The sequence below is a fragment of the Mus musculus genome, chromosome 7, assembly GCF_000001635.26.
Source record: "Mus musculus strain C57BL/6J chromosome 7, GRCm38.p6 C57BL/6J".
Classification (NCBI taxonomy): Eukaryota; Metazoa; Chordata; class Mammalia; order Rodentia; family Muridae; genus Mus; species Mus musculus.
In genome coordinates, this window is record NC_000073.6 from 109934381 (window position 1) to 109960877 (window position 26497).

At 43.2% G+C, this 26497-nt stretch overlaps 1 protein-coding gene across 2 annotated transcripts in view; it reads right to left on the reverse strand.

The window, feature by feature from the left end:
- Dennd5a (DENN/MADD domain containing 5A) overlaps positions 1-26090 on the reverse strand; it is a 66691-nt gene extending 40601 nt beyond the window's left edge. Inside the window, exons 1-3 of one of the 2 annotated variants that reach the window (NM_021494.1) lie at positions 25694-26042; positions 1102-1173; positions 313-422 (exon numbers count right to left, since the gene is read on the reverse strand). In NM_021494.1, coding sequence (NP_067469.1) covers positions 313-422; positions 1102-1173; positions 25694-25802 — 291 coding nt within the window. In that variant the 5' untranslated portion in view covers positions 25803-26042. Of the gene's footprint in view, positions 1-312; positions 423-1101; positions 1174-25693 lie in introns of both variants that reach the window. The other variant, NM_001311139.1, reaches the window with a different exon arrangement.
- Positions 26091-26497: the final 407 nt, after the last annotated feature.

The window sequence follows — 26497 nt, forward strand, 5'->3', positions numbered from 1 at the left end:
GCTCTCCCACACTAATACAATACACACAGCGATGCATTACTATATATTTGTCTGACAATAGAAACATGATTTTTCATTATATTTGATACATTGATCAAATACAGAATCATAGGCAATGTGTACTATAATCCTTTCTTCAAGAACTACTGGTGTTGGGTATACCTCAATGATGTGTTGATCCACTATCAATAAGCACAGAGTTTAAACCACAGCATCCCAAAAAACAAATAGAACAAGTACTGCTACCACACCAGGATTCAAAACTTCTCCATAAATTACTCTGCACTAATTCCACGGCTAACAAATACTAACCATTCCTACTGCATCCTGATCAAAGGGATTCCAGTCTACATTCTCAGGGTATCGGGCAAGGACCTTAGACTTGAATGTTCGTCTCAATGGCGTCTGCTCAAAATTTTCTCCTGTAAAAAAAAAAAAAAAAAAGAATGAAGAAAATCATCTCCACAAAGTCCCTTTAAATCACAGGATCATGAACACAAAGTGTGGCAGTCCAGCAAGGAACAGAAATGAAGGCAAGGGGTTAGTATGCCAGCCACCTAAGTAGAAAAGGCATCAAAGTTACTATGTCAATAAGAAGCTGAAAAAGTGTAGCGCAGTTAATAGTGGACACAACTACCTTCCCAATGAAATCATTACTATAAGCCCAATGGTTAATTTTCTTATAAAAAGATGGAGAAAGTACAAGATGAAAGAAGATTGCCCATCCTCCAGCCCCCAAAGCCACATTTAATTTGCCTAAAATCAACTGGAAACACTTTAAGAGTATGCTATGTAGTTCTGTGATAATAAAAACAGAGAAACATTAAGAAGACTTCAGGGATGCTAGCTAATGGACTGTTTTATCAGTTCAGAATCATCTGAAATTTCTAGAACTCGTAGTTTCTCCTGCCTCCTCATAAAAACACTAGCATATGTTTTAGTAATAATATTAAAGTGAGGAGGAAGGGATCAAAAAAACTGCCATCTAGAGAGACACAAACCTAAGGAATCTACTGCTCAAAAAGACACAAGACGGTTAAAAGGCCACTGAGAGACTGAGAACCAGAAAGCTCTGGGTGCGCTGTTTGGTTTGGGTTTTACCTTCAGTCGTACTTGAAATGAAAGGGCTGGCACCATCCCTGGCTTTAGAAGCCTGAATGTACTGGCATAATGCTATATGATAAATAAAATAACAGAGTATTACAATAAAGCAGTGTTATTCAAACTTTTTGACCATGATTCCAGCACAAAACACATTTTATGTCACAAAGTAATAAACACACATATATGTACAGTAAGTGTATGTATATATATACATATATGTGAATATATAACCTAAACAAAAATCTCACGAAATAATACTTACCCTTACTTTACATAATATTCATTCATATTTTCTATTCCAAAATAGGCTGACTACAAAGCTGAGTGTGATGGCCACTATTCATTCTCTCAGAGCTCAGGCGACTGAGGTGGCACAATGCACAGGGGCACGTCTGTGCGTGCCAGCTAACAGAATTCTATCCTAACTGTAGTTCAGAACTCAGGGGACCGAAAATATATATGTGATCTTTGGTTTAAGTTGGTTTGTTTTGTTTTGTTTTTGTTTTTTGAGACAGTGTCTCTCTACACAGCCCTGGCTGTCCTGGAACTCACTACGTAGACCAGGCTATCTTCAAACTCAAAAAGATTTGTCTGCCTCTGTTTCTCAAGTGCTCTAATTAAATTAAAGCACTATCACACCCACCAGGGGCCAGCAATATTAAGAGAGATGCATTGTTCATCATTATAGAATGGCACAGACCTAATCTCCTCCCACAAATCATCCCACAGGCATTTCACCGGTTTCTTTTTTAGAGTTGGAGATGTAGCTCAGCCGATAGGGTTTGCCTAGCATGTTCAAAGCACCATGTTCAAACCAGTTATGATGGTGTATATCTGTGCACATTTGTAATCCCAGTACTCTGAAGGTGAAGGCCAGAAGGTCAGGACTACAGAGATGGCTCAACAGTTAAGAGAATGAGCTATTCTTCCAAAGGACAGTGGTTCAGTTCCCAGAACCCACATCAGGAAGCTCACAACCACTTTTATCCAGTTCCAGGGGATCTGATGCCCTCTTCCAGCCTCTATGGGCACTACAAGCATATAGTGCACATGGAGACAAACAGACACACATATATACATACATAAAAATAAATTTAAAAAATTTAAGTATAGGGTCATCTTGCCTACTACTTAGAATTTGAGGCCAACCCAGACTACAGGAGACCCTGGAAAGGACTGGGGAGTTAGATATACTACTTTCTAATTAAAATCTTTTTCATCCACTTTGAGTTTCTGCCTAAGCTCAGCAGCAGCAGCCCATTTCTTCATAATTTTCAACTTCTGTCAAGACACAACTTTCCTTCTAAAGTAAAGTGAGTACCAACCACACTTTCAATTTCTCTCATCCTTCATACTCTTTCTGCCCAATAGATTCTTCTGAAACTCTCTTTTTGAGTGCATTTCATCTCTCAGAATATTCTTAGTAGTCTTCACTCAAGAAGACTCCACCATCAGCAGGCAGCTGGCAACCGCTACAACAAAGGCCTGTGGCTCACACAGAGCAGCCTCAGTGTTCTCCACAGTACCTGCAGAGATCCACCCATGACAAGCCTGAACCTACTGCATGAAGTATTCCAGCAGCAAACAGATGACACAACGATTCTGTCTACAGTCAAAAATCTCAGCAGGTATCTATACCCCCAATTCAGTTCTGAGAAGAGATAACTATTTCATCTTTCTAAGCTTCTAAAACTTTCGAAGTTTGCTCATTTCCTCTTAGCTTATCTAGAAATTCCCCTGAGTAAAATCGCAAAATATCTGAATATACATAGGGGTCAGAGAGGTTACCATTGTCCAAATTAAACACTTCGGGAGACAGCTTAAACTGTCTCCTAAGATGGTGACAAGGAGTCCCTAAAACAAGATGGGCATTCAGACAATAGAATAAAGGACAGAATAGGGGAACAACAGCAGCCCAGAGGGTAAAGAGTGGAGAGCCAGGGCCTGGAGAGATGGCTCAGAGGCTAAGAGCACTGACTGCTCTTGCATGTCAGTTCACAACCATCTCAAACTCCTGTCCCAGGGGGCCTAACACCTCTGGCCTCCACAGGCATCGAGCACACAAATGGCACACATACATACACACAAACAAATCACTTTAAAACATAATTTTTAATATTTTATATAAAACAAACCTTTTATGTTTTATAGAAATGAACATATTTTAATGTCAAATAAAGGAATTAACAAACCTGAGGTCATTTTGTTTATATGACTCAATCCTTTATTATTTATAAAGGATTGCTGCATTTTAAAGGAAGGCTGAATTTTTAAAAGGAGCAGTAAAAAGTTAGTAACAGAACCACCTATGTAACCTACTGCCTGAAACTGTGTACAGAGGCATTTAGTCCCTCCACTGTGTAGATCGCTAGAAAACTCAAACATTACAAAAATGAGACCCTGGCCGGGCAGTGGTGGCGCACGCCTTTAATCCCAGCACTAGGGAGGCAGAGGCAGGTGGATCTATGAGTTTGAGGCCAGCCTGGTCTACAAAGTGAGTTCCAGGACAGCCAGGGCTATACAGAGAAACCCTGTCTTGAAAAACCAAAAAAAAAAAAAACAAGTACTCAACCTCTGAGCTATCTCGCTCCAGCCCTTAATCCCACTCAGGAGGTAGAGGCAGGCAGATCTCTGAGTTTTGAGGCCAGCCTAGTCTACAGAGTCAGTTCCAGGCCAGCCAGGGCTAAAATCCCTGTCCCAAATAACAAAAGGGGAAAAAATTAACTTATTGTTAGTGTGTGTGTGTGTGTGTGTGTGTGTGTGTGTGTGTCTCATATGAGTGCAGGTGCCCACAGTATCCAGCAGACAGTGTATATGAAGGTTGCGAGCCACCTGACAGAGGTGCTAGGAACCAAACTTAGATCTTTGAAAAGCAGTATGAGCTCTTAATGGTTGAGCCATTTCTCCAGCCTGCAAGCATTAACAAATATATCTAAACAAATGTTCTGTGACATAGAGTCTTTAGAAATGAATATCCAAAACCCCAGGATAAAATGTGTGGTTTTATGCTTAGGCCCAATGCTGAGTGAAATCTACACAGAAATGTAGTTGGATGAAAGGGATGATCAGATGAGAGGGCCCAGTATGGCCATCTTCCTACACAGCACTCCTTTCTTCAGACCAGGGCAGAATCACTCTAGGAAGCAGCATTTTAAGTTTTAATTACTGTGCCCAAGAGAACCATGAAACAAAATTATCTCTAACCTATATAAGTCCCTTGCCCAAGGACAGATATTGGGAAATGTTGGGGGCCACTGTTTTACATAAGATGACAAGTCACGTGTTTAAACTATCTTAAACAGTCTGACCCCCCTGCAATGGATGTGCTTGGTCCCATGTACACCTCCCCCTCATTAGATGTAGGTGGGAGGTGCGTAGGCAGAAGTATGTCAGGAAATACATACCCCTGACTGGACCCAATAGGAGATATGTTGGCCCTGTGGGGTTGCCTTTTCATGCTTCTATAAGATGTGACTCATGGTCATTTCCTGGGAATCTTAGAATGGCCCTGGCCAGAGCCCATCATCCTAGCCAGTATTTTATTAAAGCTTCCTTCAAATTTGGCCCAAAATTGTAGTAGTGACCTTATTGTCAACAGGTGGGATTAACACTTCAAGCTTATTTTGTTCTTGGTTTTGAAAATGTCTTTTAACCAAAAACAAAAAAATAAAACAAAACAAAACAAAACAAAAAAGCAACCCAGGCAGTGGTGGTGCACGCCTTTAACATCAGCACTTGGAAGGCAGAGGCAGGCAGATCTCTGAATTTTAGGCCAGCCTGGTCTACAAAGTGAGTTCCAGGACAACCAGGGCTATACAGAGAAACCCTGTCTCGAAAAACAAAAACAAAAAAACAAAAAAAAAAAAAAAAAGAAGAAGAAGGAAAGGAAAGGAAAGGAAAGGAAAGGAAAGGAAAGGAAAGGAAAGGAAAGGAAAGGAAAGGAAAGGAAAGGAAAGGAAGAAAGAGATAGAGAGAGAAAATGTCTTTTGTTGGGGCGGGAGGAATAACTGATTTTTTACAGGTTACTAACAATGACTCATCCATCCCCAAATACTTTAGAATCTAAGGTGTAATGTCTGGGTCGGAGACTACAATCCATTCACAGCAAAATTTAATGTTTCTGGCAAGTTGTATAAAGATTGCAGTTATCAGTCTTTTCTTATCCATTCATTCTTTCCAAATTATACATCATTGATCCTGACAGTGGAGAAAAAACAGATTTTGCTGTTTAGGATTTTATTTGCTCTTTTTTCAAATGAGCTTTTTTAGTGTGGTCTCATGTATTCCACCCAGCCTAGCCTCTAACCTACTATGTGGCCAAAGATGAACTTAAACTTCTGATCATCCTGATTCCCCTCCCAAATGCTGCACTGCAGGCATCTGCCACCACCCAGAATGCTATGGTAGAAGAAGAGTGATTCCCACAAGCGTCTCCTGAATGCCACACAGACACCATGGCGTGTGTGCACACATATATGTACATAAATGTAATTTTTAAAAATGGCTTTAAAGTTAAGGAATGGAAAATAATGTTAGTAAATGTGACCATTTAACAAATATCATGTGCTGGGTACTATTCCAAACAATTTAGTATTAACTCATTTTAATCCTCATAACTCTATAAGAAGAGTTGCGGCTTTACCTAAAAGATTAAAAAACTGAACTAAGCTGGGTGTGGTGGCACATGCCTTTAATCCCAGCACTTGGGAGGCAGAGGCAGGTGAATTTCTGAGTTTGAGGCCAGCCTGGTCTACAGAGTGATTTCCAGGACAGCCAGGGCTACACAGAGAAACCCTGTCTCAAAAAAAACTAAAAAAAAAAAAAAAGAAAAGAAAAAGAAAGAAACTGAACCAAAACCAAGCAAACTGGCCATGGCATGCAAACAGTCACAGGAGGGGCTGGGCTTCTAACCCACAGACTCAGGCGATCGGTCTAAGCTCCAGGCTGTAATGTCTCCTTCAGATCCCAGGAGCAATCTCAGCTTTGAAGGAATAAACACATCATATTATAGGGGGAAAAGTCACAAGACTTAAGAGACCCCCCACGTATACTGGAGAGATGGCTCAGAAGTTAAAAGCATGCCCTTGCAGAGGTCCCTGTACCCACATTAGGCAGCTCACAACTACCTGTAACTCCAGCTCCAAGGGATCTGAAACCCAGGCACCAAATTCACATGATGTGTGCATGTGTGTATGTGTATACATATATGTCTGTAATTAAAAATAATAAGTCAGTCAGGGCTGGAGAGATGGCTCAGAGGTTAGGAGCTCTGACTGCTCTTCCAGAGGTCCTGAGTTCAATTCCCAGCAACCATATGTTGGTGGCTCACAACCATCTGTAACAGGATCAGATGTTCTCTTCTGGTGTGACTGAAGACAGCAACAGTATACTCATAGGCATTAAGTAAATAAATCTTTTAAAAAAATAAGCCGGGCGTGGTGGCGCATGCCTTTAATCCCAGCACTAGGGAGGCAGAGGCAGGCGGATTTCTGAGTTCGAGGCCAGCCTGGTCTACAGCGTGAGTTCCAGGACAGCCAAGGCTATACAGAGAAACCCTGTATCAAAAAAACAAACAAACAAACAAAATAGTAAGTCAAGATGGTGAGATGGCTCAGTGGGTAAGAGCACTGACTGCTCTTCCAAAGGTCCTAAATTCAAATCCCAGCAACCACATGGTGGCTCACAACTACCCGTAATGAGATCTGACCCCCTCTTCTGGTGCGTCTGAAGACAGCTACTGTGTACTTATTTATAATAATAAATAAATCTTTGGTCCAAAGCAAGAAGGAACTGAGTGAGTGGGGTTGACCAGAGCAAGCAGAGATCCTAAATTTCAATTCCCAACAACCACATGAAGGTTCACAACCATCTGCACAGCTACAGTGTACTCATATATATAAAGTAAATAAATAAATCTTTAAAAAAGAGTAAGTCATTTACATTTTAATAAATAATAATTTTAAAGAGCTAAGAAACCCCAAATTCAAGTCTCATTTGTACAAGCCAATTACAAGAACCTGAAAATGTTTCTCAGAGAGTTCCTAGTCACGATTTCTAGTCTGTAAAATGAGGTTCAGAAATTCTACCTGTTCTTGCTTCTCCTGCATAGGTTCCAAATCCTGCTTGCTTTAAAAGGCAGAGCATAAATCTAGGTTTAGCAATGATTGTGATGATAGCTACCAACCATAAAAACAGTACCTGACTTTTTTCCTAAATCACTGAGGTTGCTAAGGAAATACATGATGATCTAACCCATAGACATTTGACTTTTACCTGAGTTATATTGCTTGTGCCAAAATCATACCAAAATCAAGGTTTGTTGGTTTGGGGGAGTTTGGTTTGGGTTTGGGTTTTTCGAGACAGGGTTTCTCTGTATAGTGCTGGCTGTCCTGGAACTCACTCTGTAGACCAGGCTGATTTCAAACTCAGAACCCCTGCCTCCCAGGATTAAAGGCATATGCCAATGCCACCACATGCCTTACATCATTTTTATCTATTCCCAAATCTCTTAGTACCAAGTACAGTAACAGTAAAGCACAGGTAGCCCACATCTTTTTCCCTGACCATTCTTCCTGACTCTTCTTTACTCCTATTTCTTGTTCACAACTGACACATTCAAGCTCTGCCTTTGGCACTCTGAAGCGGTGTGTCCACATCCTGACTGCCTAGCACCTGTGAATGCTATCGTATTCAGGAAAGGATCACACAGAGATAATCATGATCTAGAGATGAGATCAACACAGATTAGCTGGTAGACTCAACAGGCAATATGAATCCCTATAGACAAGACAAATAGAGGAGAAGACACACTAAAGAGGGACAAGAAGACAAGAGATGGGAGGGGTGTAGTCAGAGGCCAAGAATGGCCAAAGACACCAGAAGCAGAAGCAGAAGCCAGGAATCATTCTCTGAGCGTCTGTGCCCACTGATACCTGAATCATGAACTTGCAGCCTCTAGGGGGAAGGGGACCTGAATGACTGTTGTTTTAAACCTGGACACTTGTGGTCATTTGATGTGGCAGCCCACAGGAAACTAATATCCATTCCCAACCACACTCCTTTACCTTCCCACTCCCACAACAAATTGACTTGCCTTCTAAGTAAGGGAGAGCTTTAGTGACCCTTCAACTGCATCCCAAATGGGGTTTCCCAAGGCACCCCTTAAAAGAAGAAATTATAACAAATATATACTGATAACGCAATAAAAATATAAGAATCTCACTATGTTATTCCAACTTAGATCAAATTTACAGCTGGGCGTGGTGGTGCACACCTTTAATCCCAGCACTTGGGAGGCAGAAGCAGGCAGATTTCTGAGTTCGAGGCCAGCCTGGTCTACAAAGTGAGTTCCAGGACAGCCAGGGCTACACAGAGAAACCCTGTCTCAAAAAACCAAAAAAAAAAAAAAATCAAAACCATAATAAAAATGTGAACAAAGTACACAAAACAAAGAAATGTAAAAAAACTGTAAGGAATACAGGGGGGAAGGCTCAGCTTCACTAATGATTAAATTCAGACAACTGGAAATGTTCTTTAAAAAGCAATAACACATTAGAGGCATTGTCCTAGTTAGGGCTACTAATCCTGGGACAAACACCAAGTTGGGGAGGAAAGTGTTTACTGAGCTTACAGCTCCACATCACAGGACAGAAACTCAAAACCTAGAAGCAGGAGCTGACGTAGAGGCCATGGAAGGATGCTGCTTACTGACTTGCTCCCCTATGGACTGTCAGCCTGCTTTCTTACAGAACTCAGAACCATCAGCTGAAGGGCAGCCCCACTCACAATGGGCTGGACCCTTCCACATCAATCATTAATTAAGAAATGCCCTACAGGCTTGCCTACAGCCTGATCTTATGGAGGTATTTTCTCAACTTAGGCTTCCTCCTCTCCAATGACTCTAGCTTATGTCGACTTAACATAAAACTAGCCAACACAAGCAGAGAGAAACAGTTATGTTTATGTCAAAACTGCTAGTGAGAGAGCTGGAGAGATAGCTCAACAGTTAACAGCACTGAATGCTCTTCTAGGGGGCTGGGCTTCAATTTCCAGCACATACATGGTGACTCACAACTGTCTATAACTCCGATTCCAGAGAATCAGACACTCTCAGGCAAACATACAGGCAAATCACCCATAAAACTTAATTAATATGCATGCACACACATATAACAAAACCTGACACCATCTAGCTGGGCTGTGACCACATGCACACATGTATGTGCATGTAACATATATCAAGTTATACACTCAGTGTTGGTGTTTACTTTTTTCTGAGATAAAACCTTCAAATTTGTCAGGTGTGGTGGTGTGCAACTTTAATGGATCTCTGTGAGTACAAGGCCAGCCTGGTCTACATAGTGAGTTACAAGACTATATAGAATCATATAGTGTACAAAGGACTCAAAAACAAAAAACAAAGTACAAATACCAAAGAAACCGTAATTACATCAGAATGCTTCCAGAGCTTGATTCTGGATAAAGGAATAGATTTACTTCTCAGTTCTGTAATTACAAAGTTCCCATGAGAAGTGTGTGCTTTAAAACCTACTTGAATCTTTTTTTGTTTTTGGATTTGATTGTCTGCTTTTTTCTTTTAGACCAGGCTAGCCTTAAACTTGCTATGTAGCTGAGAATGACCCTTAAACTTCTGATCCTCCTGCCTCTGCCTTTTCAGTGCCAGTGTGTGCCAGCACAGAAGTTAGAGCAGTGTGCTAGGGATAAGACCCGGGGCTTTATGCAAAAACTCTACCAAGATGGCTACATGCCCAGGCCAAGTCCTCAATATTTTATTTTTTTAAAATACATAAATGTTATTTTACATAATGATGACTTCCCCTACCCCTACCCCAAGGCAGGTCTCACTGTATAGCTCTGACAGTCCTGGAGCTGCTGCGTACACAGGCTGATCTCTAGCACACAGATCCTCCTGTCTGCTTCTTTTCTGGTTTGTTTCACAGTGCACCTTGCATTCTCTCTCCAGCTCTGGTGTTGACAGAGAATCTGATGAGCTAAGATTCACAGAAGAGGCTGAAAGGAGGATGGCAGGAAGTGAGATGGTGCTGAATGACTCACTAATTTCAATAATAAAGGAAAAAAGGTAAGGCTTCTATAGCACTCCCTTAGCACAGCCTCACTTGCCCCTATAATTCCATGTGCATTGGATTTACTTTCTCCCTCCCGCAATCCTACAAACTAGTTCTGACTAGTTTGCCATTCTCAGCCTCAGAACTGCAAGTGAAGCAGGAGTAACCAGCCCCAAAGCCCAACACTGCCGTTCCTTCCTCAGTCCCAGCCTCCCTGAAGAACAAGTGGCTAAGTAAATATGGAGCTTTCATTCCCGACTGTTGCCAAAACTGTGGCAGAGTGCTTACTCAGCATGCACAATGTCCTGGGGTCAATCCCGATCACTGAAAAGGGAATGGGACACGCTCTCATAATTAGTATAGTATATACATCAGGGATTGGTTAGTTTGATAAAATATAGGTTTCTAAGCCCCACTCCCAAATTTTCTGTTTCTAAAGGCAAAATATGTAGCCCGGCCAGGTTCTCTGGCATACATCTGAAATCCTAGGAATTCAGGAGGTTAACACAGTGATGTCTCCAGTTCAATAACAGCCTGAAAAACATGTGACCTTACCTAGATGGGAAAAAAAAAGATTGGAGGTGGGTGGCGGGTGGTAAATATAATCCAACAGGTCACTGGATTGAATTTTATTTTTGTAGTAAATTCTGGGAGCTGTTGTAATTGGTCCAGAGCACACACGCAATGAAAAACACTGGTCTACAACACCCACCATCATATTGATAATTTCACTCACTAGCCTCACTCTAGCCTCACTCACCCTTTGAACAGTTCTGTTGAAGAACATAACACAGCCAGGCAGGGTTGGTGCACACCTTTACTCCCAGCGCTTGGGATGCAAAAGCAGGTGAGTCTTTGTGAGTTCAAGGCTAGCCCAGTCTACAAAGAAACTGTGTGTATGTATGTGTGTGTGTGTGTGTATGTGTGTTTGTGTGTGTGTGTGTGTGTATGTGTGTGTGTATGTATGTGTGTGTCTGTGTCTGTGTGTGCTGTGGTGGGGATGCAGCATTTTAGAGAATAAGGCATGAAATGGTCAAGAATGTGTGCCAGCCTGGGTTACATGGCCCTCTTTCTCAAAGTAAAGTATTGAATATCCACATCCACCCTGGCCTAACACTCCTGATCCTGTCAACCCTTTCCACCCCTTACACACTACATGCTACTTATTTAGAGTGTTCTTTTTTCTTTCCTTTTCTTTCTCTTTTAAACAAACTCTTAGATGTAGCCCAGACTAGAATTTACTATGAAACCCAGGCTAGCCTGGAGCTCTCAATCTTCTTGCCTTGACCTTATATTTAGTTTATTATTTATTTATTTATTTATTTGGTTTTGAGACAGATTCTCTGTGTAGCCCAGGTTGTCCTGGAACTCTCTCTCTGTAGACTCTGTAGACCAGACTAGCCTCGATCTGCCTGCCTCTGCTGGATAAAAGGTGTGCACCACCAGGCCAAGCTATGTTAAATTTTTAATATATCTCTCTCCACTTAAAAGAGCTCCATAAAGAGAATTTCACTCACTGACATGACTTGTGTGCCTCAAACAGTGATTACAAGATCTTCAAATTTCTATAAATAATAGCTAAATGAGGAGTGAAAATCAATAAATACTAACTTTGTGGTGGTTGTTCACATCCATGTGCTGGGGACTCAGCTAGGGTTTTGTGCATGCTAAGCAAGTGCTCTTCGAGTAACACATCCCAGCCCAACTTTTAGGTTTTCTGGACAATTACTGCCTACAAGATACTCTACATTAAAGACGCATCTGTGGTCATTTGAGTGAGAGTCCCCCGTGAGCTTCAGACATTTGAATACTAGGTCCCCAGATGATGGTGACCATTTGGAGAGAATTAGGGGTCATGGCCTTGATGGAGGAAGTATGTTGCTGGGGGCAGCTCTGAGGATTCAAAAGCCTCACATCATTTCTAGTGAGCTCTCTCTCTCTTTGTTTTTGTTTTTGTTTTTTGAGACAGGGTTTCTCTGTATAACCTTGGCTGTCCTGGAACTCACTCTGTAGACCAGGCTGGCCTCGAACTCAGAAATCTGCCTGACTCTGCCTCCCAAGTGCTGGGATTAAAGGCGTGCACCACCACCGCCCGGCTTAGTTGGCTCTCCCTTCTTGTGTGTGAGCTCTTGGCTGCTACCTCAAATACATCATCATGAACTCTAATCTTCTGCAACTGTAAGCCCCAAATAAGTGCCTTTTTCTGTCAGTTGTCTTGGTCAGCTTCATTATCACCACTGCCTACAGTTATGATTAATATGTGTAACTCCTCAGAATACTATACCTAGCTGTCCATCCCACCCCACCCCCAAAGAGAGAAAGAGAGAGCAGGGTTGTGTCACACACAGCTTTGGAAGCCAGAGCCCCATCACTAAGCTGGCATTTCAGTACAAATGTGTGTGACAGGGGATTTTAGAGACAAGAACATGTTTCTAATTCTTCTGTGTGAACTCAGCTAGTTTAAATTTGCTGCACTGTCCTTTCCTGACCTCAACATGAGGATGGATGGCATCTGATGATGTCAATTAAGAATCACTGTTCATTTTCTATGATAACAAGGCTGGTAACCCCACTTTCTCACTTCCCTGGGACTACAGTGTACTTGTGAGCAGGATGGTCAGCTGAGTCCAGTACAAAAATTGTCCTTATGGAAAGTAACTGAGTTGATGCCCTTGACTAAGTGCACCACACACTCATAACCAAGCAGCAAAGCCAACCAAGCTAGATCAGTCAACCAACATAAAACACATTCTTCTACACAGAGTCACAAGTGTAGCACTTTTCAAAAGACAGAAATGCAAGGGAAAAAAAAACAGTCTTCACACGAACATGAGAAATGGGGGAAAGTGGACAACGCCAAACTAGGCATTGAACACTATATAGACATATAGGGCTTAGCAAATTATTGTCAGTTCAGCAGATGATTATCTCTACATATGTTGTATTTCTGTTACAGTCTCACTGTATCCCCTCCAAAATAAGATGTTGTTAATGTGACAGTATTAAGAACTGGGACCATTAACAGATGATTAGGAGTCCTAGTTCTTGGAAGAAATAGGCAGGAGGATCAGAAGTTCAAGGTCACCATAGCAAAAGGTCAGCTACATGAAATTACCTTTTTTTTCTTTTTAAGATTTATTTAGGGCTGGTAAGATGGCTCAGTGGGTAAGAGCACCTGACTGCTCTTCCGAAGGTCCCGAGTTCAAATCCCAACAACCACATGGTAGCTCACAACCATCTCTAATGAGATCTGACTCCTTCTTCTGGAGTGTCTGAAGACAGCTACAGTGTAGTTACATATAATAATAAATAAATCTTTTTTTTTAAGATTTATTTATTTATTATATCATAAGTACACTGTAGCTGTCTTCAGACACACACACCAGAAGAGGGATCAGATCTCATTATGGATGGTTGTGAGCCACCATGTGGTTGCTGGGATTTGAACTCAGGACCTTCAGAAACGCAGTCAGTGCCCTTAACAGCCGCCCCCCCCCCCTTTTTAAACTTAAAAAAAAAAAAAGAGGTAACTGGGCCAGGAGGGCTGCTCTCTTTAATAGGATCAATGCCAAAATAAACGAGGCTTAAATTAGTTAGCTCATTTGTCCTTCTGCTACAAGCAGATACAAGAAAACTATGCACAAACCACTTTGAGCTGGGTTTCCCAAGCTACATGGCTGTGAGAAATGCATGTGTGCACTTTATAGTATTCCCTTAAAGCAGCACCAGTGAGTAAGGCAAATTCCAAAGGCTATATATACATATATTTCTCAGCAAGAAACTGGGCAGTGCTGGGGGTGCTGTGCATGGGTTAAGAGTGGTGGCCTGGTAGATGCAAGGCTGTGAGTTCAATCCCTAACAGGGACATGGGAGTGGAGAGGTGACTGAGTCAATAGAACTGGCTAAATAGAACCATTAGATACACAGCCAGGCCTAGTGGGGTAAGCCTGTAATCACAGCACACCACAGTCCAACGCAAGAGAATAGAGGAGTTGAGAGTAAAGTCTAGGCTATGTAGCAAGATAAATACATGTTCATCTCTTTAATGTATAAATCATAAAATAATCAGACTCCAAAACAAAATGTTCCTCTCATCAATACTCAGTGTCAAGTTTGACTCTGGGTTTCAACTTAAGAATTCAGGAACTTGGTGCTGGAGAGATGGCTCAGAAGTTGAAAGCACTGACTGCTCTTCCAGAAGTCCTGAATTCAATTCCCAACAACCACATGGTGGCTGACAACCATCTGTAATGAGATCTGATGCCCTCTTCTGGTGTTTCTGAGGACAGCTACAGTGTACTTACATATAATAATAAATAAATCTTTAAAAAAAAAAAAGAATTCAGGAACTTTAACCACACTCCTTGCTATTCTCTCTGACAGACCTCTCTCAGATCCACTACTCAGCACTCAGGAAAAATTTGAAGTTCAGTTTATTACATTCCAAAATATTATGCCTTGCATCAGAAAACCAGTGAAGATCTGAAGAGAAGCTGCTGTCTTTCCACAATAATACAGCAAACGATTACTAAGCACATACTATAAAACCCAAGGTCTCCCAGCAAAGAGAAGAGCTCCACCGGCTGCCTCTAGGTCAGAGAAACCTCGAATACAGCTCTCTAATGTTTGAAGCTGTATAATGATCAGGATTTTATAGTCAGGAAAAATTAAACTTCTTAAAAAGTTTATTGTACACCTTTAATCCCAGCACTTGGGAGGCAGAGGCAGGGGATTTCTGAGTTCGAGGCCAGCCTGGTCTACAGAGTGAGTTCCAGGACAGCCAGGGCTACTCAGAGATACCCTGTCTTGAAAAAACAAAAAAACAAAAAACAAAACAAAAGTTTATTGTATTTACTTATTGGGGGAGGGGTCACAGAACAAGTAACTTTTGAGAACCCACTCTTTCCCTACACAATATGGATCCCTTGACATCAGGCTTGGCAGCAAGCACCTTTATTGCTGAGCCATCTCACTAGCTCAGAAAAAAATTTAAATCTTTTAAATATCAGGTCAAATAAAAGTAGAAAAAGTAAGGGAAAAGACACTTTCTTAAAATTAAATCTCTAGGTTTTTTTTTCAGTAATAGAACAGTATATAACAAAATTAATCCTTAGCTACATAACTAGGCTAAGCCAATGTTATAAAGTCATCATTTACAAACTATAAAACAAGGAGCTGGAGAGGTGGCTTGTTGATTAGGAGCACTGGCTGCGGGACTGGAGAGATGCCACAGCGGTTAAGACCATTGGCTGCACTTCCAGAGGTCCTGAGTTCAATTCCCAGCAACCATATGGCAGCTTACAACCACCCACAATGAGATCTGACACCCTCTTCTGGTACATCTGAAGTCAGCTACAGTGTACTTATGCATAATAATAAATAAATAAATCTTAATAATAAATAAATCTTCAGGTCAGAGCAAGTGGAGTTGACCAGAGGGAGCAGAGGTCCTAAAAATTCATTTCCCAACAACCACATGAAGGTTCACAACCATCTGTACAGCTACAGATAAATAAGTCTTAAATAAATAAATAAATAAATAAATAAATAAATAAATAAATAAATAAATGTTTTTGTTTTTTCTTTAAAAAAGAGCACTGGCTGCTCCTGCAAAGGACCTAGGTTCCATTCCCAGTATCTCCATGGGGCTTACAACCATCTATAACTCCAGAAGAAACCTGACACCTTGTTTTGGCCTCCAAGAGCACCAGGCACACGTGTAGTACATAAATGCAGGCGACACATTCATACACATAAAATAATAATACATTTCAAGTTGAAACAATAAAGCATCAGAGGTGATACTCTGGTTTCAAGGAGTTTGAATCCAAGACTTGACAGATGACTCTGTGGTTAAGAGTACTTGAAAAGGATTGGGTTCAATTCCTAGTATCCACATCAGGCACACGCAACTACCTATCTCTCCAGTGCCAGAGAATCTTCTGGCCTTAGTGGGCATGGTACACACATGGTACACATACAGGCAAGATGAGCAGACAGATACACATAAAAAAACCTAAACATTTTCTTTCTTTTTCTTCTTTCTTTCCTTTGTGTGTGTGTGTGTGTGTGTGTGTGTGTGTGTGTACTTTTTGTGACAAAGCTGTTTCACTGATTTCTCTTTTCAGTATATTTGTCATCCATATAGGACAGCTATTGTTTCTTCTAATTTTGTGTGCATGTATGTCTGTACAGTGCCTCAACAGCCTTTTAAATGGCACCAGATCCCCTGGGACTGGAGTTCTAGCTGGTTGTAAGCTGCCATGTGAGTGTTGTGGATAGAACATAAGTCCTTTGAAAGAGCAGTCAGTGCTCTTAACCATTGAGCCATCGTTCCACCCCCAACAGAATCAATTCTCTAGATATTCCTGAAATGTCAGCCTAATGTATAATAATAAAAAAAAAACAAGTGTAATTTGCTATTGATGAATTTAGCTACTTACTATCTTATGAATCCTGGCCTTGATTATTATTTCTAAGTCATCTTTTCATGTTTCCATGACTTAAAAATCCTCAAAGTTGGGCTGGCGAGATGGCTCAGCTATTAAGAGCACTGACTGCTCTTCCGAAGGTCCTGAGTTCAAATCCCAGCAACCACATGGTGGCTCACAACCATCCATAATGAAATCTGACGCCCTCTTCTGGTGTGTCTGAAGACAGCTACAGTGTACTTAATGTATAATAATAAATAAAATCTTTTTAAAAATATAAGTTCGGAACATAGAGAGGGAGTTAAAAAATATCCTCAAAGTTTCTTGGTTATTTCCCATATCGTTTCAAGACCACACAAATCACAAGCAAACCTCTGACCACCAACACAGAAGACAAGAAGTGCACACTACACCAAAAGACTTCTGAGGTTAGCAGATGCAAATCCTGTTCTTTCTTCTTCAAAGAAAACAGACCACATGCAAAAAGTCTGAAACATCCCACAAGCACAGAGACACTCGGGGGAGGAGGGAACACTAACCTTCTTAGAACCAAAGTCCTACTCACTTTTTGATCTACGATTTCCAGAACTGATAAAAGAAGGGGGAGAATAAAAAGCAGCAGCGGGCCTTCCCACTGTATACAAGGAAACAAGCCATCTGTCTGATTCTTGACACTGCACCTCTACTCAAGTACTAACTGGAGACTGAACCACAAAAGCCCACATCTCACGTCACGACAAACTCTGTGATTCGAATCACTAGTCAGATGCCCCGTAATTAAAAAATAAAGTCACATCAATAATGAGACAGCAGACAGAGACCTGGATTCTAACATTGTGTTTTGTTCTGTTTGAGACAGAGTTTCTTTATGTAACCTTGGCTATCCTAGAACTCTATCTAGACCAGGATGGCCTTGAATTCACAGAGATCAGCCTGCCAAGTGCTGAGATCAAAGACATGTACACCTCCACCACCCAACTAACAATTCTTTTTAACTTGATAACACTGAACAGAGATTTTATTTAAAGTGAAACTGAATAAAAACAGTTCAAAAATATACTGCAAAACTCTAAGGCCATTTAGAAATATTAATCATTACCATCTAGCAAAAGTGGTGAATCGCCTTTGACTTCTAACTCTCTTTTTTTTTGCTTTTATGACCAATATACATAAATGCATGATCGTGTTTTGCACATTGGGAAGGTTAAGCATGCTACATGACAGCAGCCTCCACAGACCTTCTCACTGCTTAGACCACTCAGCATTTTAGACTAAATCGGCTTTACCATCTACACAGTAGACCACAGATGAACTAGCAATCGTTTGTTTTGAGGCATAGTCTCTTTATGTAGCCCTGGCTGGTCTGGAACTCACTATGTAGACCAGGCTATCTTGAACTCATAAATCTGTCTTCTTCTGCCTCAGGTATCAATCATTTTATTGATTGAAGATGCATATGTCTTCAAGAATGTCTCCAGAGAGGGAGGATTAACTAAGGTGGGAGACCAACCCAAAATGCAGTTAGAACCATCCCTCAGCTAGAGTCCAAGCCTAATCTTAAAAAAGGGAGAAAGTGAGCTGGGCACCAGCGCCATCTCTGCTTCCTGGCTGCAGTTGAAGTAGCCAGTTACCTCATGGATCCATAATAATTTCCTGCCATGATGGATCACACCCAGCTGTGAGCCAAAGTAAACTCTTTCCTTAAGCAGCACACCCTCTCACTGTCCCCAAGCCAGGGTCCTGACACCCTCTTACTGTCCCAAGCCAGGGTCCTGACACCCTCTTACTGTCCACCAAGCCAGGGTCCTGATACTCTCTCACTGTCCCCAAGCCAGGGTCCTGACACTCTCTCACTGTCCCCGAGCCAGAGTCCTGACACCCTCTCACTGTCCCCGAGCCAGGGTCCTGATACTCTCTCACTGTCCCCAAGCCAGGGTCCTGACACCCTCTCACTGTCCCCAAGCCAGGGTCCTGACACCCTCTCACTGTCCCCAAGCCAGGGTCCTGACACCCTCTCACTGTTCCCAAGCCAGGGTCCTGACACCCTCTCACTGTCCCCAAGCTAGGGTCCTGACACCCTCTCATTGTCCCCAAGCCAGAGTCCTGACACCCTCTCACTGTCCCCAAGCCAGGGTCCTGACACCCTCTCACTGTCCCCAAGCCAGGGTCCTGACACCCTCTCACTGCCCACCAAGCCAGGGTCCTGACACCCTCTCACTGTCCCCAAGCCAGGGTCCTGACACCCTCTCACTGCCCACCAAGCCAGGGTCCTGACACCCTCTCACTGTCCCCAAGCCAGAGTCCTGACACCCTCTCACTGTCCCCAAGCCAGAGTCCTGACACTCTCACACTCTCACTGTCCCCAAGCCAGGGTCCTGACACCCTCTTACTGTCCCAAGCCAGGGTCCTGACACCCTCTTACTGTCCACCAAGCCAGGGTCCTGATACTCTCTCACTGTCCCCAAGCCAGGGTCCTGACACTCTCTCACTGTCCCTGAGCCAGAGTCCTGACACCCTCTTACTGTCCCAAGCCAGGGTCCTGACACTCTCTCACTGTCCCAAGCCAGGGTCCTGATACTCTCTTACTGTCCCCAACCCAGGGTCCTGACACCTTCTTACTGTCCCCAAGCCAGGGTCCTGACACCTTCTTACTGTCCACCAAGCCAGGGTCCTGCACCTCAACAGACTCATACTCAAGCTAAAATCAACAACTGGCTGGGCACAGTGGCACATACATGCCTTTCTTGAGAGGCAGAGGTAGATGGATCTCTGTGAGTTTGAAACTAGCTTGCTTTACATAGTGAGCTCTAAGCCAGCCAAGGCTACATAGCAAACCCTATCAATAATAATAACAACAATAATTATTATTATTGTTGTTATTATTATTATTAATTAACAACCAGGCCAGCAAGATAGCTTATCATGAAAAGGCACTTGCTGCCAATTATGATGACCTGAATTTGATCCCTGGAACCTATATGGCAGGAGAATCAAGTCCCAAAACCTGTCTTCTGATCTCCACATACATTCTTTGATTGTGTAACCCATACACACAAAAATAAATGCAATAAAAAATTTAAAATCAGCTGGAGAGATGGCTCAGAGGTTAAGAGCACTGACTGCTCTTCCAGAGGTCCTGAGTTTAATTCCCAGCAACCACATGGTGGCTCCCAACCATCTGTATTGGAATCCAAGGCCCTCTTCTGGTGTGTCTGAAGAGAGCAACAGTGTACTCATATAAATACAATAAATAAAACTTTTTTGAAAATTTAAAATCAACAATCACAAAACACCTGGAATACGGACATTCTACTAATGTCTACCTCATTCAATAATTTTGAAGAAGTAAGCCTAAAAGTTTAGTAATGACAAAATTTCATCACTGAATTCCACAAGAAGCCACCAGCTTCTGAGCAGGCAAACTTTTCACACTGTCCCATACGGGAATCTAAAACAGAGTACAGGGTCCCTTGAAAATAGTTCTAAGAGATCACCACACTCTTCCAACAATAATCACAGAAACAGCACAGTCAAAAAACTAAGCAAAGCCCAACTACACCTTCTACCAGACTTAGCCAAAAAGTAAGTTTCTAAAAGGAAATGGGCTTGGAAAGGACGTTAGGCAAAGAAACCTAGGAAGGAAGGAAGGAAGGAAGGAAGGAAGGAAGGAAGGAAGGAAGGACTAAACAGAATATAGGAGAACGTGGATTAAGCACCAAACACTGACTCAGGATCTCTTCCTAAGAGGAGTCATTAAAGTAAAAGCCACTCACTTTCCAAGTGACCCTCACCCCTGAGGAAGTCAAGGACTCTCAAGTCAGTCTCTCCAAACAAATCTGTATGTGTTTGAAATTGCCTGGGCTATTTCTTCATTATTTCCTGAGTGTTAGCCATTTTCAGACACTTTCCTTGTTCTACCTTACAAAAGAAACCCATGACCTTACTTTGGAAGTATCCCCTCTTAGACAGCAGCCTTGGCTTTGGACAGTCAGAAGCTGGAGGTGAGCCATCAGGATAGTTTCCTGTAGCTAGAGAGCTAGGCTTCAGAGCAGGCACACAGATAATGATTATAAGAGAATAGACCTGGAACCCACCCGACTGGTAGAGGAAGATCAAAGTACATTTCATTCAATCTACTCCCAGTTTGAAGAAGCTCTCTCACCACACCTGTGTTGTGGTGGCCCTGCTTCTGGAGACTGAACTCAGGATTTTATGTACGCTAGACAAGCATTCTACCACTGATTCACAGACCCAGCCAGTTCGTTCTGGGAGGTGGGGCGGGGTAGAGGGTGGGGATGGAGGGGCTAGTCTCTCTACAGCTCTGGCTGAGCTGGAACTGGGATGCACTCACTGCCTCCACCTCCAGGGATGAGATCACAAGCATGCGCTGCCACTCACCTCTCAAGCTTCATCTCTATAAAATGAGAGGCAGTCTATTTCTTTTAAATAACACATCCTTCTTTCACATCACACAGGCAGGTTCAGCCAGTTCTGGTGGTCATACTGTAATCCTGGCACTCAAGCCGAAGCAGGAGGATCACTATAAATTCAAGGCCTACCTGGACTACATATTAAGTCCCAAGATAGCCTGCCTGTGCTACAGAGTAAAACTCTGTCTCAAAACAAAGTAAAACAAAACAGAAAGACTGTATTACTGAGAAGACATGGATACTGGTGGAAATATTAACCGGTAGTACAATTCTGGAAAACAAACTAGCAAGCAGTTGCTCAAAAGGTTAAAGTTTCCATCTGACCTAGCAATTTCATTCCTAGGTACACAAGCCAAGGGAAACAGAAATGTTCACATCAACATTATTCACAATAGTTAAAAAGTAGGGCAACGTAAGCACTAGCCAACTGATACATACATTCTTATGTCACAGAATATTAACCAGTCACAAACAAAAATGACAGTCAGGTATGACAGTCAGGTATGACAGTACACATCTATCTCAATCAGGCAGAGGCAGAAGGGTAAAAGCCTCAAGGATAGCCTGGGTTACAATGAGCCTCTATCTCAATTAGGAAACAAAAAAATAAAAATCTGAGCTTGAATAAAAGGCCATGATATCTGCTGCTACCCCATCATACAAATATCTTACTTCTCCCATCCCCATTAGACTATTGTAAGGAGAAACATCATCACTTAAGTAGAGGAAAAGACAAATGAGCTGTGGCACAGGAAACAAATCCTCTCTACCTTCCTCTGCACCTCAGTATCTCGTCTGTAAAATCAGAAGTTTATATGATCTCCCCGCTGGGCGTGGTGGCACAAGCCTTTGATCCCAGCACTCGGGAGGCAGAGGCAGGCGGATTTGAGTTCGAGGCCAGCCTGGTCTACAAAGTGAGTTCCAGAACAGCCAGGGTTATACAGAAAAACCCTGTCTCAAAAAAAAAAAAAAAAACAAAAACAAAAAAAAAAACAAAAAAAACAAAAAAAACAAAAAAAACAAAAAAACAAAAAAAAACCCAAAATAAAGTTTATATGATCTCTAAGTATGCTTCCTGGTCTGACATTCCATGGCCTTTAAAGTTTCTATTTTATTTAGGTGCGGTGGCATACACATAAATCCTAGTTTAAGAACAGTCTGAGCTATCTGCTTAAAGAGTCACAGGCCAGCCTGGCCTACATGGCAAGACCTCATCTTCAAAAAGAAAAACAATTTTAATCTCACTGCTTGGTACATCTAAGCATTATGACCTGACCAGTCCTCTGGATTTTCTGGTTTTTTTGGGAGGTTTTTTTTTTGTTTGTTTGGTTGGTTGGCTTGTTTGCTTTTTCGAGACAGGATTTCTCTGTATAGTCCTGGCTGTCCTGGAACTCACGCTGTAGACCAGTCTGGCCTCGAACTCAGAAATCCGCCTGCCTCTGCCTCCCGTGTGCTGGGATCAAAGGCGTGCGCTACCATACTCGGCTCTTGCTCTGGATTTTCTAGACAGAATTTTCTTACTCTTCAAAAGTTGACATTCTGAGATGACTTCAGTGTATTTTTTTCAATGCGGTGCCTTTCTTTTCATGTGACTACCAGCAATCTTATCTTTCAGCCCACATTCACTTCTCGGGTCAGAACAACTATTTACTGCATCTCTAGACTTCTATGATTCTTCACCATGTCAGCATATTAAGACTGTAAATGGGGGGTTTTTCCTCCCTTAATTTTAATTTTTACTTTCTGCTTTTTTAAAAACATGGTCTCACTAAGCAGCCAGGCTGGTTTAAAATTCACACTCACCTGTCTCTACCTTCCAGCTGATGAAATTACTTAGAAGTATTTTTTATTTTGGTTTCATTTTTTTTAGATGTGGGTATCATGTAGCCCAGGATGGACTACACTAGCTAAGTAGACAAGAATGACCCTAAACTTCTAACTCTCCTGCATCTTGAACCTCCCTGGTGCTAGGCTTACAGATGTAGACCACCATCCAGGCCTGTCGAAGCATCTTTGATTTGCTTTTTCTGGATATAGCTTGTTTTGTTCTGTTTGTCTAAGTATTCAAAAACTGCCAGAGAAACACAACTTAATTTAGTTGGAGAAAAGAACACAGATTTCTCTCAGAAGAATCTGAGTGCAATTCCTAACTAACTTCATATAGTTTTACGGACTATGACATCACCAATTTGGGAGCAATCAGCAAGCTAAGGAAAGAAAATGTACCCTAGAGAGTCTCCACATGGGCTGCCCAGAGTTATTTGTATTCTGTTGTGTTGTCCTCTGAATCCCCCTGGGTCATCCAGACTCCCCAGTCAACCCACCAGAAATGAAAGAAGGATGAAAAAAAATATCTCAATCACTGTCTGTTCTAACAAAGGCAAGCCAGCTATTGGATATATGCCCTCGGCATTACACGACTGCAACCAAATTAAAGAATACACAGAATGCCCTTCTTACACATTATACAACTCATCCCCTCTTTATTCTCCAATAAGGTTATACAGGGATATAATTTTAGCTTGCTGAGAAGCCAGATAATTAACAGATATTAACAGATATAAAAGAGAATAACATTTCTTTTTTGGTGAAAGACAGATTGCTTTTTAAGTTTCCAGGTCTACCCTCCAGTTATCTAATTTGCCCAGGCACAAATACAGCCAATAGCCAACACGTCTGTCCATTCTAACCCAAACACTGCCTGGTTTCCTTTCTTTGTTTCTTTTTTTTTTTTTAAAGCTGAAAATGACCTTGAACTCCAGATCCTCCAGTTTCCGGAACAAGGATCTCACAGGCTTACGCCACCTCTTAAGGCTATCTCTACTTTCTAAGACCAAACAGCTACACAACTAACAGACATTCAATAATAGTACACCATAAAAAGTTTACTCTACCTTTGAGCTTCTTTCATCCAGAAAGACTGTTGTTTTTAACCCTTCTCAACAGGTTAGTTTGTTTTTCTTTTGTCTTTTTCGCCAGGGTCTCACTATGAAGGCCAGTCGGGCCTTAAACTTGTGGCAATCTTCCTGCCTCTGCCTCCCAAACGCTGGGATAACAGATGTACACCAGTGACCACGTTACTGTTTTTTAAAAACCTCCAGAGAGGCTGCTGTGGTGCAGCATGCCACCAAAGAAGTTTTGGACCGATATCATCCCTGCTGTCCTTCTGGGCCTCATTTCCCTCTCACATCCCATCCACCACCAATACCTGGAACTGCAATCCAACAACTACATCATCCACAATTCTAAAGTTAATCCTTATGAACCAGATGGCAACATCTGTCTGTACTTTGAGCTTGGACTACTCAGGCTAGAACAAAGGCTTAGCTAGGATCAGCCCATTCCTACTTCAGGGTGTTGTATAAGGCATCAGTTTCTCATAGTTTTAAAAGACAATCCAGCTTTATCATCTGAAGTGTGCACTCTTTTTTTTCCCCATAAGAAACAGTGGAATTCACCAGGCAGTAGTGTTGCACTCCTTTAATCCCAGCACCCAAGAGTCAGAGGCAGGCAAATCTCTGACTTTGAGGCCACACTGGCCTACAGAGTGTGTTTTAATACAACTAGAGCTACACCAAGAAACCAGTGGGGGGTTGGAGAGATAAGGAGGAGAAAGAGGAAGACAAGGAGGAGGAGGAGGAAGAAGAAGAATCGGAGGAGAAACAAACAAACAAACTGGAGTGACAAAAAAAAAAAAATCCAAGACTGGATGATCACTTTCAATAGAGAAACTGTACGGTGTTCAATGACTACCACATCGTGACAGAAAGGGGGAGAGGAGTTTCCCTCATCGAATCAGCATGACATAACTTTAAAGTCTAACACGACAAGCCTCCAACCACTGAAACCTGCTTACTGGCCACCCAAAAACTTTTCAAAACTGTTGCAACTCCAATGTGGGCGCGCAGGAATTCACCGGGGATTTTATAATTCTTACACCTTCAAGCAATGGGTGCCAAATCTCATCAGGGCCTCACTGTCACTCCCCCATCACTTCCTCTTCGAAAGATAACTTGAGAGGCATCACAACACTGCACAACCTGTCCAACTGGGACGCGCTGCCTTCATTCACAAATGACCCTCGCCTGGTAAAGGACATTAACTTAAAAAACAAACAACAACAACAACAACAACAAAAGCATGGCCCTGGGTACAAGTTCTTTTCTAGCGCCAAGAGAGAACCCGTTCTTGGTGTAACCCGGTTCAATTTGTCACTTCACGTCCGATCAAGAGGGGCAGAACTGTGAAGGAAAAGCCCGGGCCTGGCCTGCTCAGGAGTGAGTTATAACGGTTTTGAGGAACTGGTCTCGCCGGCTTCTTGGGAAGAGGCCAAATAAACTCATCAAGTTTTTGTTTTGCTCTTTTGAAAAGTCTGGGTGGGACTAACTCTCACTAGGAAGTGGGCTAACTTCTTTCCTCCCAAAAGGGTGCTAGAAGGCAAGCTTCCCTTCATTGTGGACTAAGCCCCTCGACCTCTGAGCGCACCCAGCGTCCGCGTCTCCCCAGGTTGCCGACGCGGCGACCACCGCGCGGGGGGCAGCAGGCCCGCGGGACCCGCGTCCCGTCTGCTCGCCCGACCCTCACTGGGCTCCCGGGACAAAGCGGGCCCCGCGGGCCCTAGCCCGGGCTCGCGCGCACTCACCCGACAGCTCGTCCGGCTCCAGCCCGGTCTCGGTGTCCAGCCCGCAGATGACAAAATAGTCGGCGAAGCGACTGGGCGCCGAGCCCCCTCCGCCGCCGCCGCCGCTCATGGCTCCGGGCCGAGCGGGGCAAGCCGCGCGGAGCCGAGCCCCCGCCCCCGGCCGCCCGCCCGCCCTCAGCCGCCGCTCCCTCCGCCGCCGCTACCGAGGCTCCGGCCGCCGCCCCCGGGCCTCGCCGGGTCCTAGCGGCCGCCGCTGCCGTGCCGGGGCAGGGGGGCGCCGGGCCACCCCGCGCCGCATCCTGGACGCTGTCCTCTGCACCGCGGCCTGAGCAAGCCTGAGGAAGGGCGGAGAGCGGCCGCCCGCCCCACCGCGGCCCCCCACCCGCCGCCACCGCGTGCGCACGCGCGGTCGGGGAGGGGCGGTCGTCGGGCGCAAAGGATGACGTGATGCTCTTTGGGCCCCGGGGGCCTGGGCTTCCAGAGCAGCCACCACAGAGTGGCCAGCGGTCAGCTGCTGGGATCCCGCGACTGCAGCCACCTCCACGCGACTGCGACACCCTTTAGAGAAATCGGATGCGGTGTGCGGAAAGAGTGGGCCATGGTGGCTCGTGCTGGCCGTGTCACCGGCATAAGAGCTGCAGGGCTGAACTGTGAAGCCCACCGAATCCTGCTCCTATACTGTCACCACAGAGCAGCTTCTCCTTGTCACCTCTCCTCAGTGTCAGCTTTCCCCAATAGATCTGAGGAAACTCTGTTCTTTGGAGAGAGTGGGTCAGCTTATCTTCTATTTACCTTTAATTTGCA